The sequence below is a fragment of the Gadus macrocephalus genome, chromosome 13, assembly GCF_031168955.1.
Source record: "Gadus macrocephalus chromosome 13, ASM3116895v1".
NCBI lineage: Eukaryota > Metazoa > Chordata > Actinopteri > Gadiformes > Gadidae > Gadus > Gadus macrocephalus.
This window is the reverse complement of record NC_082394.1, coordinates 5,369,942-5,387,220: the sequence shown is the minus strand read 5'-3', so window position 1 is coordinate 5,387,220 and position 17,279 is coordinate 5,369,942. Positions and strand designations below refer to the sequence as shown.

Here is a 17,279-nt window from a genome sequence, read left to right as displayed (position 1 = left end):
ATACTGGCCCCTCCCCCTGGCCCGCTCCCCAACGCGCTGGTGTTTTACGTCGGCTGTCCGGGGGAAGTGTCCAGGAGATGGAAAACCTCCTCCCTGGGAATGTGCCACTGTAGAGGCTCTGACCCTAACACATCGAGCCAACTTCTTTGGGTCCTGGAGGTAAGTCTGGAGGGGGGTCTACAGGGGCCACGCTGGGGGGCTAGGCATGATGTCATCATTCAGGAGGAGAGCCCTACAGAGGGGCTCAGAGAGGGGCTAAGAGAGGGCTTAGAGGGGGGCTAAGAGGGGCTGAGGCACCACAAAGGGACTCCCCCGATAGCACGGTGATGATCTCTACAGAGAAGATTACCCCATTACAGACTAATGCATTGAAACATTTGCAAGCAAAATAATCATTCCTTTTTGCTCTCCCCTACACACACATGCACACACGTGCACGGGTGTGCATACACACACACAAGCACACATTCCAATAGTCTCTTCCTCTCTCTCGGCTGACGTGCACTACTAAACTGACGTGCACTAGAGACGTGCACTAGTGACGTGCACTAATGACGTGCACTGCATAGCGGCCATCTTGCTGTTGACTTGACTTGTGTTTTTCCAGGCATCCCATAATAACCCAGTCAGAGTAGGTCGATGAGAATAGGTTATATTTTCAGATGGTATGCCACTATGTTTATTTTTCCTTTATTGTGCACAAATTCACTGAAATGCAATTAAAAAAATATTTGCACAGATAGTAGAGAATGTTTAAGTATCTAATATTTTGGTTAAGTTCAATAACATCTTCAATTTCTGTTAATCGTTTCATTCTTGCATTTAATAAGCATGATGCTTGTCATTCGATGTTAATGTATGCAAGGGAGTCTTATGAGTGGCGATAGTTTTTAGCAATACACATTTTGTACAATCTACATGCAAAGAAAAGTAAAATATGCAAAATATATCTGACAGAACAGTTAGTGGGTTGTGTGCTGCATGTTGATGTTCTGATTCCATAACATGAGTTCTGCAGGTGGAGACAGAGGTGTCAGCCGAGTCCTCGTGGAACGTCAATAGGACATTATGCGCATGCCTACGTCTTGTTTTTCACTTGAGCCCCATCCCCCCTGACGCTTTGTTGCTCGTTTCAGTAAAATCCTCTTCTGTCCTATCCGGACGATTGTTCCCGCCCAGTGACAGCTACCGACCTGTGATTGGCTACTTGCTGAGGGAGGAGGGGCTCAGCGGCGCTGGCAGGCTGTATGTTCGCGCCGACGTCAGTTTCGGTACAGAGGACGATGGTGGACGGACATGTTAACGCACGGACAATTTTTTAAGCGACCAACTGTGCAAATATTGTTCGTATCGTAAATACATAAACGCGGATAACCTCCATCAGTAACGGATCGCTTTCATATTCAGACATTGGAGTTTAATATACCGGAAATTAAAGAATCGCAGAGGTCCTTTCTCTGCTTCCTGTCGTCCTTTGTTTTGTTCTACGTGAATCAGACGACCCGCAGCGCCCCCTGGTGGTGGACACAGGAACGACCGGACTACACCATAGGGAGCCCCGCCGGTGACCGAGCTGGTCGCCCCCCCGCAGCCCTGGTGGGTCCCGTTCACCCCGCCGTCCGATGCGGAGCGAGGATGGGTCCTGCTCACGAGGCGCTGCTTAAGGCAGAAGTGAAGGGGGTGATGCTGGAGCCCTTCGTGCACCAGGTTGCCGGACACTCTTGCATCATGCGCTTCGGGGAGCAGGCCATCTGCAAGCCGCTCATCCCCCGGGAGCACCAGTTCTACAAGAGCCTGCCTCCGGAGATCAGGAAGTTCACTCCTCAGTATAAAGGTGAGACGGTTCAAACGGCCTGTCTTAATGTATCTGGTTCCCCCCTGGAGCTCAGCCTTCGAGGACTGAAGGCTATTCTAGTGGAATCATTAAAATGGTGGATTAGTGTGAAGTTACTGACTGCATGTCATCTGGTCTGTGTTCGGTCCCTGGTCTCGGGACCGCTCGGTTCTTGTTCGGTCCCTGGTGTCAATACCGCTCAGGTCGGACTCGTTCGTGTCCTGGGCTCAGGACCGCTATGGTCGGACTCGTTCGTTCCCTGGTCTCGATACCACTCGGTTCTTGTTCGGTTCCTGCCGTGCAGTTTCGATCCAAATCCAACCTACAAGCAGTGACAAGAGAACCTCTGCGGTTATGGACACACGGAGGGCTTTGACCGATCAAAACCCACATATCAGACCGGAGTTACACTCGTGAATGGAGGGTGTAGGGAAGGCTAGTTTATGACCATACCGGCCGGGTACCGTTAGTTCAGTCCTGGAAAGCCCTCACCGGGTACCGTATGTCCCGTTCTGGCAGCCCCTCATACCGGGTACCGTTAGTCCCGTCCTGGGAGGCCCTCGCTAGGCCGCCATGAGCACAGTGGCTCCTGGCTGAGACATGTCTCTCTCCTCGCATAGCCTTGATTCTCTGAGCAGAGAGACACGACTTTACTCCATGTCTCTCTCCTAGCAGACACATGGAGTATAGCAGTGTCTTTTATTCTTAATCGTATGCTCTCCCCTCCTGTGTACCCTCAGAGCTCTAGGTTCCGGCTGTAGTCTGTGTTATCACCGCAGACCACGCCTGGGTTACTGACTGAGGGGTCCGGACCCTCCAGACCCCATCCGGCTCAAAATCAAGGGCTGTATCCCCGCGTGAACGGCGGAGAGACTCTGAGAATGTTCCCCACCGTGGGGGTCTCCGAGGACCGGGGCCTAACTGCTCTGGGTTCTGCAGAAACGAAAGTAATGAACCAGCTCTAGAGAACCCCAAAGACCCCCCGGGTTCTAGTAGTGAATGAGCTTTAGAGAACCCTGCAGAACCCCGGGTTCCGTTGTTCCCCTGGACGGGACCGGACAGCACTCCGGGAGGAGGGGGGGGGGGCAGTCGGGACACTTCAGAGGCTGGAGAGATTCTGCAGCACAGTGACGTCACCGCGTGGGGGCGAGCGGTCAGAGAAGTAAGATGCCCCCCCCGGGTTCAGAGCTCTGCTGTTGCTCAGACGAGCACGCGCCCCTGTTGCTGGGAGAGGATGCAGTGAGTGCCCCGGGCGTCCTAGTGCAGTGGTCTCCGTGGGGACCTCGGACCTGATGCATTCTGGGCTTTGATTCACAGCGCTGTCGACCGGACATGGGGACCGCTGAGAGGTCATCATGGGGTCGTGTTGGTGGTGGTTCTGGTCGTTAAAGGATGTCATGTTTGCTGTACCTTGGGGTTTATCAGCATTATTGGGGCCTACTTCAATGTCATTGTTCCAATGTTCTGCCCACGCTGTTGATCTTATAGCTCGTTAATGTAAGGACGTCAGAATGGCTGCTTTATCGGTTTGAATATATCTAGGCATTCGGTTTATTTCTTAAACTAAATCATCTCTCTCTCTCTCTCTCCCTGTCTGTCTTTCTCTTTCTCTCTTACTCTCGGTCTCTCTCTCTCTCCCTGTCTCTCTCGGTCTCTGCCTGTCTGTCTCCCCCCCTCCCCAGGCGTGGTGTCGGTGCGGTTCGAGGAGACGGAGGAGGGTAAGCTGTGTCTGATGGCGTACCCGTCCCCGGGGGACCCCTCCCCGCCGGCCCCCCGGGAGGAGCGGCTCTCTGCGGAGCCCAAGGCCCTGAAGAGGAGCGGGGAGCCGCCGCTGGGGGAGACGGAGAGCTACACCAAGGAGCAGAGAGCGCGGGCGCTGCGCAAGGACGACGCGCTCGTGAGGTGAGCGCCGCCGCCGCGCTAGTGTTAGCACTGCTCTCTACCAGAATGGACCGAGCAACGGTAGTGTGATTAGCATGGCTCTCTACCAGATTAGACCGAGCCAAGCTAGGTGATTATCACGGTACCGAGCCATGCTAATGGATTAGCATGGTATCGAGCCCTGCTAGTGTGATTATCACACTTTCTGAACCATGCTAGTGGGATTAGCACAGTACCAGATAATACCGAGCCATGCTAGTGGGATTAGGATGGTACCAAACCACGCTAGACTGATTAGCACGGTTCCTGATAATACCGAGCTACGCCCAATTTGATTAGCACGGTAAAGAGCCATGCTTGTGGGATTAGCTTGCTACAAAATCATACCATGTATTTTGTTGTTGGAATAGAGGACTGAGTACTTAAACAACAACATTAATCGTGTGTGTGTGTGTGTGTGTGTGTGCAGGGAGGAGGTCCAGCAGGCCGAGGTCCTCTTCCTCAGCCAGGAGAAGACCAAGCACAACCCCTGGAGACTCAAGTGTCACCAGCAGCTGCTGCAGAAGCTGAGGGACACGGCCAAGCTCCGCAACCAGCACAGTATCCTTCACTGGTTAGAGTCAGGGTTGGGGATGGGTCAGGGTTAGGGTTGGGGTGGGTCAGGGTTAGGGTCGGTCGTTGGTTGGGCGTGGACTGGGTCGGGGGGAAAACCCCTCTGTGGCTCTGTGTGTTGACCCTTGACCCCGGCCCAGAATTCATCCTGCTGGAGAACCTGACGTGGCGCTACTCGGTACCGTGCGTGCTTGACCTGAAGATGGGCACGCGGCAGCACGGCGACGACGCCTCCGAGGAGAAGAAGGCCAACCACACCAGGAAGTGCCAGCAGAGCACGTCGGCCTCCATAGGGGTCCGCCTCTGTGGCATGCAGGTACGGCTCACCTTTCAGCTCACCGTACGCTCACCTTTCAGCTCACCGTACGCTCACCTTTCAGCTCACCGTACGCTCACCTTTCAGCTCACCGTACGCTCACCTTTCAGCTCACCGTACGCTCACCTTTCAGCTCACCGTACGCTCACCTTTCAGCTCACCGTACGCTCACCTTTCAGCTCACCGTACGTTCACCGTTCAGCTCACCGTACGTTCACCGTTCAGCTCACCATTCACTATTCAGCTCACTGTTCAGCTCACACATAGTGTTACACATAGGAACTATATACATACTAATACATATTTTATGTGTACTAATATCTACTCTATGAATCGTTGTTATATGGGAAGGAATCCCCCAAAAGGACAAGTTCTGTTCTTGTGTACCGTTAAGATGATCTGTTCTGTTCTGACTTGGCGCTCTGCTTCTGGACCATCTCTGGCTGCTAGACGCTTAAAACGGTTTTACACAGCCTTTTGAAAGCGATGCACGCTACGTGAGGGTGAAGGCTTCTTAACATCCTGCTGCTCTGCCTGGCCAGAACACGCATGGTTTAGGACGGGGTCGGAAGACCCCCACGTCTTGGAGGATGCTGTGTCTGTAGTCGCTCAGGGTCTCTCGTGGGCCCGCCCTAGTCGTAGCGCTGCCTGTACTCGCTGCAGGTGTTGACGTCGTGTGTTTACCTGCTGACGTTTTGCGTTTTCCCGCTGCATGTGTTGACGACGACGTTGTGCGTTTTCCCGCTGTAGGTGTTGATATCGTCTGTTTGCTTGCTGCAGTTGTTGACGTTGTGTTTGTGCCCGCTGCAGTTGTTGACGTTGTGTGTGTGCCCGCTGCAGTTGTTGACGTTGTGTGTTTGCCCGCTGCAGTTGTTGACGTTGTGTGTTTGCCCGCTGCAGTTGTTGACGTTGTGTGTGTGCCCGCTGCAGTTGTTGACGTTGTGTGTTTGCCCGCTGCAGGTGTACCACCCGGACTCGGGCCAGCTCATCTTCATGAACAAGTACCACGGCCGCAAGCTGACGCTGGCGGGCTTCAAGCAGGCGCTGTACCAGTTCTTCCACAACGGGCGGCGGCTGCGCCAGGAGCTGCTCTCCCCGGTGCTGCGCCGGCTGCGGGACATGCAGGCCACGCTGGAGGCCTGCGAGTCCTACCGCTTCTTCTCCAGCTCGCTGCTCATCAACTACGACGGCGACCCCCAGCGGGGTCACACCCGGCCCCGGCCCCGGCCCCGCGGCGGCGAGGAGGGCGAGGACGACGAGCCCTCCGACGAGGAGTACGACGGGGAGGACGAGGCCTTCGGGTTCCCCCCGTCTCCCTCGGCGGGCGGCGCCGGGGCGAAGGGCGGCGCCGGGCGCTCGGCCCGCGGCCCCCCGGAGGCGGGGGGGTCCCCGGTGGACGTGCACATGATCGACTTTGCGCACACCACGTGCCGGCACTACGGCGAGGACAGCGTGCTGCACGAGGGCGGTGACAAGGGCTTCATCTTCGGCCTGCAGAACCTCATCACCCTCATCTCCCGGCTGCAGGAGCACGGCGCCGACTAGACCGCCGGCCGCAGAGTCTGTTCTGCTCGGAGATTCAATGACTCCTCTCTTGAGTGGTGCTGAGAGGCACCCGGGGAAGAGCCAGACCCCCTCCTCCACAGGGGGAGGGGAACCCCGCCCGTGGGGTCCGGTCTGGGGCAGTGCGGGGGTCTTCTCGTGGTTCCCACTGCGGAGCCACCCTTGTCGCCCTCCTCGCCACCAGCGGGAGTAGGACGCGTGGCGATGACTCCCTCCCCCAGGCCTCGGAGGAAGCCGCTCCTCTTAGTGGTCAGAGGAAGGACCACCCCGGGGGGGCGACCCCTGCTGACGGAGGGGTGTTGCTCTGTAGCGACCTCGTACGTCTCCGTCACACCGCTCCTTCTGTTACCAACTCGTTTATTTACTTTATTACTTTATCCTCGTGAAGGACGAGAGGGAAACATCGTGTGGCGCTTTTGTAGCTCTTCTTTGAGCCTCTGTCGGTGCTTCCTGTGGAGAGACTGAGACTTGTCAGACTGCCGATGGTGTAAAGCACAGCTCACATTAGTGAGGGCCTGAACTACACTCGGACCCGGGCCCCGGCTCAATGGCTCACCGGCTCCCGGGCCGCGACCTCGTAGTACCGAGGACGTTATCACGGTGTCCTCAACCCGAGACCGCTGGGTCGCTAGCTCGTTGGAAGCTGAATCCGCTACATTGAATATTTGTTAGTTTGTTATTTTGCTGTTTGTCGGAAGGACATTTCTTGTTGTCGTAGATGATGGAATGTAGCGTTTTTGTAATGTCCAACATTTCACTCCCCTCTACTTTATTGCCTGTATTTTCAAAGGGCATTTTAAGCGAATCCTGTTCTTGCTTTGTGGATTAATTAGTTGATTTCTCTCTGATGTACTTCTCTTCATTCCTTAAATGGGCAATAAGGAAGACAGTGCATGTATCAGAACCATATATAAGGACTATGTAGAGACTTATTTATTGGTGCTATTTGTAAACAAAAAGACGTATAGCTAGAAATGAAAAATACTACATTCCAGAAAACTGTTCTGAGATTCTGTTCTGATTGGGATTTGACTTTACTTAGTGTTTTTGTGCGATTGCAGGCACCTCTTGTAAACTTGTGTCTAAAGTGTCTGGAAAATAAACCTTTTTTGTGGTAAAGACTTTGATTGCGTTAATGTTTACTTTCAGAATGAGCGGGCGTTGGGGCTCAGAGGAAATATTGCATAATCCGTGCGCTCCTAATCGACGGAGTGAGAGCTAGACGTCTGGCACCACCGGGAGATCAGACGGCGTTCTGCCCCCCGTCTCCTCCCGCCCTCCTGATAGGACGGTGGTCTCCTCCCGCCCTCCTGATAGGACGGTGGTCTCCTCCCGGCCTCCTGGTAGGACGGGGTTTGGAACCTTCAGGTCACCGTCGGGAGGCTCTGAAGGCTAGTCCCGACTCCTGAGAGATCGGAGTGATCTGGGACTGAAGTGAACCTGAGCTGTGTGGTTCCCTGTGGGATTGAAATTCGATTAATGCGGGCCAGTCCCCTCAGCTCTATATTGAGCTCTACGTTGCATGCATTAGGAATGCTATGTATGTAAACTGGTGAATCTATATATAGAAGAACAAAATGCAGGAGAGAGGATTTGAAGCGAGGCGCCTTTTGTCCTGACGGAGAATGTCAAGGTCATAGGTCAGATGTCCTCGAGTGCTGTGTTGACTTCAAAGAAATCCCTGTACCGCAACACCTGTCAACACATGGGTGGTTTGTACCTGGCAGTTCGGTGTACTGTGGCAGGAGTTGGGTTAGAGAGTGCAAAAGAGTTAGTGTGCTTACAAGAGGCTCATCTGAGGTGACCGGCACCTACTGTGTTTGTTATTATTGTTTCTTCAGAGCACTGAACCAACTTTAAACCTGGGACCATGTGACCGTGTCTAAGGGAACTCCTGCCATGTGTACCTTCTGGTAGTGGACCTCATGTCGAAGTCTTTAATCCTTGAAGCCCGGAGGAGGCCTTGGAGGGGAGGGAGATCGGCGATGTCGTCGTTTGGTAGCAAACTACACCACAAACGGATCTGAAGGGCTTATCTGGAGGAAAGCCTGCCGCTCTGACGCATGTTGAGGCAGATCTGACGCCCTCTCCAGGACTCTGGGATCTGCTTGAAAGAGTTAATCACAGTTCATCCTCAGTGGTGTCCCAGCCAGCTCGCCGAGAAGCCACTGAAACCGTTTTTGCACTTAAAAAGCAGGATTCCAATGAAGCAACCGACTGGTACCAGGCATGCTGTTCCTCCAGTGGCAGCATGAGGAAACCGAGTCAGAATTTTTTTTGGATGTGGAAATACTGTTGACGTCTCCTCCAGTTGCAGGTCTCGTCATATGAGGGCTTATAAACACGAGATTTATACTCGGGATTATAAACACGAGTATGAAGTGTGTGTAGAACTGACGTGTACACAAAGCTGCTGTGAGAGACATTTAGGAGATTTTGGAATATTACTACTGTTATACTTCCAGCTTTCCCCCCGTTTCGACCGTGCACCCTCCAGCATGGTGAGAGCCGATACCTCTGTCACTCAGGGGTTCGTTCGCACGTTCCCGTCGGCTTAGGGCTCTCATAAGGATGTCTCGCCTATCGTTAGCATTTGATTTATAACGTCTCCTGACGACGTCTAGCTTAGACGTTGTCCATACCTAATTAGGGATTCATGTGCCAACAGGTGATAATCTGTTGTTTACGGCCTGTATTGGCCGGGAGTCAGGAGATCATCATGTCATCATAGAGAGACATGGAGGGGGGGGGGAGATTAAGACACATTCACTGACTGAGGATCAGCGTGGAGCCGTGAGCTATGCAGACAAATCACTTCTATTTCCACTGGCCTGTGAAGCTCTAAATAGAGGTCTGAAGAGAAGGGACAGAGAGCGTAACTAGATTCATCCTCCTGTTGTATTCCGGGATCAGGACTTTTGGCTCTCTGGAAAGTTATTTTAGATGTTTGAAGGTGTCTTGTTTGGACGGTGGCGGCCGAAGCGAGTCGCACGATGCCAGGGATGCATGGTGTATGTGTTTTCGAACAGCCGGTCTACAGCCACAGGGGGGACCGTGATGATCTCCATCATGCGAGTGCTTAAGCTGTGCTACGTAGGCTGATCATAACAGAGCCGTGGTATCTGAAGTGTGGACCCTTTTTGTATCAGAACACAACCATATCTACTCATTAGAGTCCCAGCACATGATGCACTCATGACCCTCCAAAGTCCCTCCCGGTAGCATGTTGATAAGACTTCCATCGTGATAAGAACCATGACGCCACACTATCAGCACGGCTGGCAGGATGTAAAGACACTTGCCAACTTCTGAAATCCATTCCCTAGCTCTAATGTAGAAAGGATTTACTCTGAATGAACCATATACATACGTTGTGTTTTTAATAAGAAAATTGGAAACAATAGGAGAGAGACAGAGACAGAGAGAAAGGGAGAAGGACAGAGAGAAAGTGAGAGAGAGAGAAAGTGTAAGAGAGAAAGTGTGAGAGAGGGAGAGAGAGATAGAGAGAGAGACCACCTTCAATGTCATTGTGCAGTTGCATAACAGCCCTCTGTAGCCCAGATAAGAGCTGACTCCACGTTGTCCTGTCGTGCTGTAACTCACACAGTCTCTCCGCTGCACATGTGCAGGTGCAGAAGCACAAACATAACAGCCTTGCGTAACTCAATGTCATAGGTCAACTCGATTTCAAGCCCTTCGAAAAACCCAACACATACCAGACAATGTTATCTTAATTTCCCAAGAATACCATATTATGTATGGAGGAATACCCACAGAGCCCAGCGAGCTTAGCGTCCTGGTGTTTAAAATAGCATGCACAGAGACGGGTGAGTATCTCTGCAGAACGGGGGAGGAGGTGAGAGAGGGTGCGTCAGATAAAAGGATGAGGAGTCGACGCTGTGCCGTTGTGGCCCACGCTGTGGCCTTCAGAATTCAACTTTCATCACCGTCTGAGAGGCGGGGGGAGTTCATGGTAGTACCAGAAACACTCCCGCAGACCTGGGATCTGAATGGTGTCCATTAGTCACTGCTGAGAGGACACGACCACACACGCACGCACGCACGCACGCACGCACGCACGCACGCACGCGCACGCGCACACGCACTGTTTCCATGACTCAGACATGGTATGTTCCATAGCCTGGAGTATCACACCATAATGAACCTAGACATGGGACGATCCATAGCCCGGACGTATATCCCATGATATGCCAAGATGCCGTCTCCCAGCTGTGGCCACTGGACGGCTGTGGGGCAGAAGACCGATAACCTGCATTAGATGAGACCAACCGGAGCTCCATACAGCTGGTACAGCAGCATTAGGAGATGAGGACCAACAGAAGCAATAGGACACGAGGACCAATAGCATCGCTCCGTCCTCCAGCCTGGAGGATTAATAGCAGTGCTCCGTACTCTAAAGGTCACGCCCCTATAGCAGCTCTGTGTTGTGTGTTTATGTTAACCGGGGGTCAGAGGTCGTGGACATGATGTTCTCAGAGTGCGAGTGTTTATGACGTTAACACAGTAATGCAGTGGATTACAGGGAAGATTAAGGACCACAACCACATCAGAGATTATACCCGAACCCGAACCCTCATGTCCATTCTGCTCTGACTCTTGAAAGAAGCAATTAATAGTCAGTTAATAATAGTGACTTAGTAAAAGAGAAGTACAAGTATGTTTTACACTGCATTGACCATTTCTGTGTTTCATAATCTAAGATCGATCCCAAACTATGAATCTACATTGGCAGATTCATATTAATACGTGTATAGACTAGCTTCAAATCTGAGACATCGCTGATCTCAGACCGTTGATTAATGGATTGGGTTTAAAGAGACAGAGAGAGACAGAGAGAGACAGAGAGAGAGAGAGACAGAGAGAAGTGTCAACTGATAAGTCATGTTGGTTACTGCAGTGATGCAATGGATGGGCAATGTACGCACAATGAACACACGAGCCTGACAAACAGGCACCTAGGCACATTATATCTGCATCAATTAATAGGAAAATGATCTTGAATTTAGAGAGAGAGACAGAGACAGAGACAGAGCGACAGAGAGACAGAGAGAGAAGATTGCCTCACATGTATCCTGGAAGGTTGAAGAACAAAAAGAAGTCTGATGAATCTGCGTGGGGGTAACCGGTTGCCTTGGTTACATGCTGGTTGTAATGGGATGTGGGGCGCTTATCGTTGAGCAAACGTTTCCAGACAGAAAGTGGTCTGTCATGTGCTGCCCCCTTATGGAAAGAGCCGTACTACACAGGGGGACTGTTGAAACTGTCTTAATTTCCTCCGTGATTTTTTTTAATATGCGAAAGATTCAAATATTTTTTGTGTTGTGCTTCAATGGTAACCAAAAGGCCTACAAATGTTATTAGTAGTAGGACAATATGTGTAATGGTGCAATAACACATACATTTAATGAAAGAGGGCTTTTACATTACATATATTTGTTGCGTCTTATTTGCAGTAACAATGGTCCTGGTACTTCAAAAAATTTAATCATTTAACTCTTCTAAAGACCAAAAGATTTGCCTTCTAAACTTAAGAAACGAGAAATCCTGCAATGATGAGATGTGACCAACAAGGCTCGTTATGTGCAATTATACTAAACATTACACATTAATACAATGGTATGTGGTGATCCACACAATCATATATATATATATATATATATATTTAAAAAAAAAAATATATATATATAAATATAGCTATATCTATCTTTAGATATAGCCATATCTATATCCATGTTTATATATATATATTTATGTATGTATAACTATAGCAATATCTATATCTATGTTTCTATATATACGTATATACATAAATATATATATATATATATATATATATATATATATATATATATATATATATATATATATATACTACCAATACTACCAATACTATTATTAATAGTATTCTATACTATACTACCAACTACTAGATGTAAATGAGCGTGCGTCGGTGGGTTGTGGGTGAATCTCCATCCGGTCCATAAGGCTGAATGGTGACGTGTCTCTGGGCACTGATCAGTCCGCTGAAGACGAGCTCCGCGCCGGCAGCACAGTAGCGACGACCCGCAGAGCTACTGCAACCATGGGGAGTGAGTATCGTCTATGCTTAGTATGCCGCCGTTGGTTTTTCTTTGTTAAGTTAATGTATCGTTAAGTTGTGTGTAGATTATGTGTAACATACTTTTTAGGTTTAATTATGTTACATTCTATATGACAGCCGAGCTCCATGGAGGGCTAAGCTAGTAGGCTAACGCTAACCTTCCTCTCTCACTTCGTCGCTTATAAAGCAGAACCCCTAGTGTTTAACCTTGTACTCAGGGAACAGATCAGTATTTTCCTACTATATGGGTCTGGTTCTGGTGTTCCAGCTCTTCTGTTCACATTATGAAGGGGCATACAGGCTAACTAAAGGAGCTAGCGTTAGCCGTTCATTCAAAGCAGAGTTAGTGATGACGACGCATTAGACAGCCGGCTGTGAGGACAGCGGGGTTCGGGACGGACCCAGCGCTGCTCAGGGGACTACGACCTTGAGCCTTTTGGTTCATTAGTATTTTCCAATATATTTTCGTCTCTATTTTTCACATTTTGTGTGTATTTGTGCTGTTGTGGTCCCGCTGCTGGTCTCCGTCCGCCCCGCGGATGCCGACGGCCCAGCGGGACGTGGCATCCAGCTCATTCAGACACTAACTCCACTTCTCCATTTGCTCTTTCCTTTCTACAGTCAAATTTTTGGAAGTCATAAAGCCATTCTGTGCAGTATTACCAGAGATCCAGAAACCAGAACGAAAGGTGTGTGGCTCGTCATTCTTACGATCGACTGGAGAACTCTTCGCGTTGTGGTCGTGACGTGTGGAGTTCATGTTTTTATTTTTTTTATTTACAGATTCAGTTCAGAGAAAAAGTACTATGGACAGCCATCACCCTCTTCATCTTCCTTGTGTGCTGCCAGGCAAGTCCCCTGTGTTCATTGTTATCAGCGCTTTGACGTGATTAGTGATTTATTAAGCAGTACTCACAAGGAGCTGTCTGGAGTTGAAAACAGCTGATCTAATCTTTTGCCCCCTCCTCTGTATCTGTAACCTTCTCACAGATTCCCCTCTTCGGCATCATGTCCTCGGACTCGGCCGATCCCTTCTACTGGATGAGAGTGATCCTGGCCTCCAACAGAGGTGCTTCTCTACTCTAGTTGAATAGTAAACCTGTAGTTTCTCTCGGTGTGTTTCTGTATCTTCTCTTGGTGTGTTTTCCTAACGGTCGCTCCTCCTTCAGGAACCCTGATGGAGTTGGGCATCTCCCCCATCGTCACCTCCGGCCTCATCATGCAGCTCCTGGCTGGGGCCAAGATCATTGAGGTGGGAGACACCCCCAAGGACAGAGCCCTCTTCAACGGCGCACAGAAACGTATGTCCACCACGACTCATGACTGGGTTCAGTTTTAAATATATGATGGATAGATGGATGGATACATCTGTCATTCTGTGTTTCTGTTAAGCAAATTTGGGTACTAAGAAAAGCACTATACAAGCTGAAATTATTATTATTATCATAAAGGCTTTCCATTCACTGACCTTCACAGCTCTTTCACTCCTCAGTGTTTGGTATGATTATTACCATCGGCCAGGCCATCGTCTACGTTATGACGGGCATGTACGGAGACCCCTCAGAAATGGGTGCTGGGATCTGTCTGGTGATCATCATTCAGGTGAGGACTGTCGCTTTGGTAACTTGTCTAGGTTATGTGAACCGAAGACATTCTGCCATTAAAGTGACTTTAAGAGACATGAATGAGGTGTAGTAAACATACAGGCTCACCTCCCATATGAGCAACACCACTTGTTGTCGTAGTCCACTGGTTCGCAACCCTTTTGGCCCATAAGGCAATTTCTACCTCTGAAATGTTAAACCGAACTTGGTGTTTACACCCAATCAGCTTCTGTCAGTAATACTGATTTCGGAGTGAACGGCATCGCACTGCTACACACTAAGTGATTAGGAGTAGTTTGCTCGTGGCTCCAGTTTGTAAATATAGGATGTCTAAAAAAAAGGATCAAAAAAGGATCTGCTAAAATGCATAATCAGATATCTATAGCTTTAGACGGCAATCTCCTGTGACCCCATATGCGTATCGCTGGGCAACCATGGTTACAGTCCTAACGCTGTAAACAAAAGGGTTGTCAACACAAATGACACAGACCAGCCATTGGAGAGAGTATTGGTTAGTGTGACCGTTTATGTTGGACCTGATTCCATGCTTCTCTCCGTTGTGCTCCAGCTGTTCGTGGCAGGTCTGATTGTCCTGCTCCTGGACGAGCTGCTCCAGAAGGGCTATGGCCTGGGCTCAGGAATCTCCCTCTTCATCGCAACAAACATCTGTGAGACGATTGTCTGGAAGGCCTTCAGCCCCACCACCGTCAACACCGGCCGAGGTACGTGGCTGGACGTCAGCATGCACTCATACCTCCGTACATGCACCTCATGAAGACGATAAAGAGCCACAGCTAATGTCATGTGTCCCTTATGGTTTCCAGGCACTGAGTTCGAGGGAGCCATCATCGCTCTCTTCCATCTGCTGGCCACGCGGACGGACAAAGTGCGAGCTCTGAGAGAGGCTTTCTACAGGCAGAACCTGCCCAACCTCATGAATCTGATCGCCACAGTCTTCGTCTTTGCTGTAGTGATATACTTCCAGGTTAGTTGTGGATGTTTCTTCAAGTGCGTCTCAAACTTCTGCATTTGGTGGAGATTACATAGAGGAAGGTCATAATGCACAAATGATTGACCACCGTTGCTCTTCCCTCCTGCCCAGGGCTTCAGGGTCGACCTGCCCATCAAGTCTGCCCGCTACCGTGGTCAGTACAACACCTACCCCATCAAGCTGTTCTACACCTCCAACATCCCCATCATCCTGCAGTCCGCCCTGGTCTCCAACCTCTACGTCATCTCTCAGATGCTCTCCACGCGATTCAGCGGCAACTTCCTAGTCAACCTGCTTGGCACGTGGTCTGTGAGTACACCCTCCTGTCGAGGCTCTGAACACCGTCATTCCCCCAAAGAACCGACTCCACTGAAGGAACGCTCAGCCCTCTTCATGGTCAGAGCCTTATGTATGATATTCTTATCTTTGTTTGTTTTGTAGGACACGTCTACGGGTGGTCCGGCACGGGCCTATCCTGTAGGGGGGCTCTGTTACTACTTCTCCCCTCCGGAGTCGTTTGGCTCTGTCCTGGACGACCCGGTCCACGCCTCCATCTACATCGTCTTCATGCTGGGGTCCTGTGCCTTCTTCTCCAAAACTTGGATCGAAGTGTCCGGCTCCTCTGCTAAAGACGTACGTTGGTATCCGCAATGACTCCCACCATGCCGAGTGTCTCCGCTGTCTGCTGCGGGCCTTGGTGTCCGAAGCTGTGTCTGATAACGGTACTTTCTGCCCTCCAGGTGGCCAAACAGCTGAAGGAGCAGCAGATGGTGATGAGGGGACACAGGGAGACCTCCATGGTCCACGAGCTCAACAGGTAAACATCTCTTCAAATAAGAGGAGCCACAGCTGGACTCGAGTATCTCAGAACCGTATCCATTAAATACAAGAACCGTGAATACTATTGTGGTACCACATCTCATCTGGCCTTCTATAGTTATGTCATTTATTGTATCTTCTTGTGAATATTTAGACATGAATCCATGAATGTTCCTTTCTTGACTGATGGTTATAGTAAGGTACGACGCGTCAGACTAAAGGTTTCCCCGTTTGCCTCCAGGTACATCCCCACCGCCGCTGCCTTTGGCGGCCTCTGTATCGGAGGTCTGTCCGTGATGGCCGACTTCCTGGGCGCCATCGGCTCAGGCACCGGCATCCTGCTGGCCGTCACCATCATCTACCAGTACTTTGAGATCTTCGTCAAGGAGCAGAGTGAGATGGGGAGCATGGGCGCCCTACTCTTCTAGAGAAAGCCATCAAGTCGCTCACTATTATTATTTTTTTATACTTGGGACAAGCACCAGCCCCGTCCCACAGACTGTGTTCCTCTTACCATCGTCCGTCGCGTCCCTGCAATAGTTCTTCTGGTTCAGGGTGTTCAGGAGGTTCCATCAAATTCCTTTTTAGGATGCTGTGGGGCGTCGGGCAGGGATGCAGCAGGGTTGTGGGACCGCATCCAGTCATACACTACCCCCCCCTCCCCCTCTCGCTCTCTTCTTTCGGCCTTTTGAAATGTTGACCCGCATAACGGTGAACAGTCGTGTACAGATTTCCAACCCCCTGAGATCGATCCAAGCTCGTGAGATCGGCTGAAGGAACCTCCGCTGTGCGCAAGGTGAGCCGGTGAGAGAAGCTGGAGCCGGTCGCTCTCCGGGCCCTTGGAGCCGTTCAGAGTGCAAACCAGACCTGGACCTAAGGGTTCTTCTTCCTGTTGGGCCTCTCCCTGCCGCTTTGGTCCATCCCCAAACTGTAAAGATATAGGTGTTTGATGTTCAGCCTATAATCATGTTCACCTTCGCTTGGTGGAAAGAGAAATTGATATCCTTACGATCCCTGATTGATCAACGTGATCGATGTTCTTTGTGGTTCTAACCTGCGTATCCAGAAACAATGTGGACCATCAAACTAAATTCCGGTTAAATTATAATTCTCTTTTGCAACTTCACATTATCCACATTGTAAAATCAAGGTTTAGTTTTTTTTAATTGTTTGCTTCAAGTATTGCATTTCAAAACGTTCTCATGCGTTGTAAATTCTGGTTCCTGTGTATATAGACCATAAATTGCATCACTTTGAATACATCTAAATTGTAAAATGTCTTTTGACTATGTAAAAAGAGTTCTGAACAAACTTTTTCTTGAAAACATTCTCAAATAAACCTCATTTTTCTGAGGGTACTCTTTGACTCGTGTTTTGTCGAACTCCTGCTTCTTGGTTCCTCGGTTACTCGGATTGAACGGAGATCAGGCCCGATTTCTTTCGTCCTGTCGCGAGTGATCACAAACGTTCCAGGACCTGTAGTTTGGTCATCCTGTCGCTAGAGGTCCCCCTCACAAGGTATCATGGACGTCTGATTC

General features: G+C 50.2%; 2 protein-coding genes across 2 annotated transcripts; both read left to right on the top strand.

Annotated features, from left to right (window-relative positions):
• Nucleotides 1-859: 859 nt before the first annotated feature.
• ip6k2b (inositol hexakisphosphate kinase 2b) lies at nucleotides 860-7,327 on the top strand. Its single transcript, XM_060068504.1, has 5 exons — nucleotides 860-1,834; nucleotides 3,517-3,736; nucleotides 4,185-4,315; nucleotides 4,468-4,643; nucleotides 5,604-7,327. The coding sequence occupies exons 1-5, from the start codon at nucleotides 1,636-1,638 to the stop codon at nucleotides 6,186-6,188; spliced, it is 1,311 nt and encodes a 436-aa protein (XP_059924487.1). The 5' UTR covers nucleotides 860-1,635; the 3' UTR covers nucleotides 6,189-7,327.
• A 4,850-nt stretch (nucleotides 7,328-12,177) lies between these two features.
• On the top strand, nucleotides 12,178-17,099 carry sec61a1a (SEC61 translocon subunit alpha 1a). Its single transcript, XM_060068482.1, has 12 exons — nucleotides 12,178-12,316; nucleotides 12,949-13,016; nucleotides 13,111-13,176; nucleotides 13,318-13,396; nucleotides 13,497-13,628; nucleotides 13,820-13,929; nucleotides 14,500-14,653; nucleotides 14,756-14,916; nucleotides 15,034-15,231; nucleotides 15,364-15,555; nucleotides 15,663-15,739; nucleotides 15,983-17,099. The coding sequence occupies exons 1-12, from the start codon at nucleotides 12,310-12,312 to the stop codon at nucleotides 16,167-16,169; spliced, it is 1,431 nt and encodes a 476-aa protein (XP_059924465.1). The 5' UTR covers nucleotides 12,178-12,309; the 3' UTR covers nucleotides 16,170-17,099.
• Nucleotides 17,100-17,279: the final 180 nt, after the last annotated feature.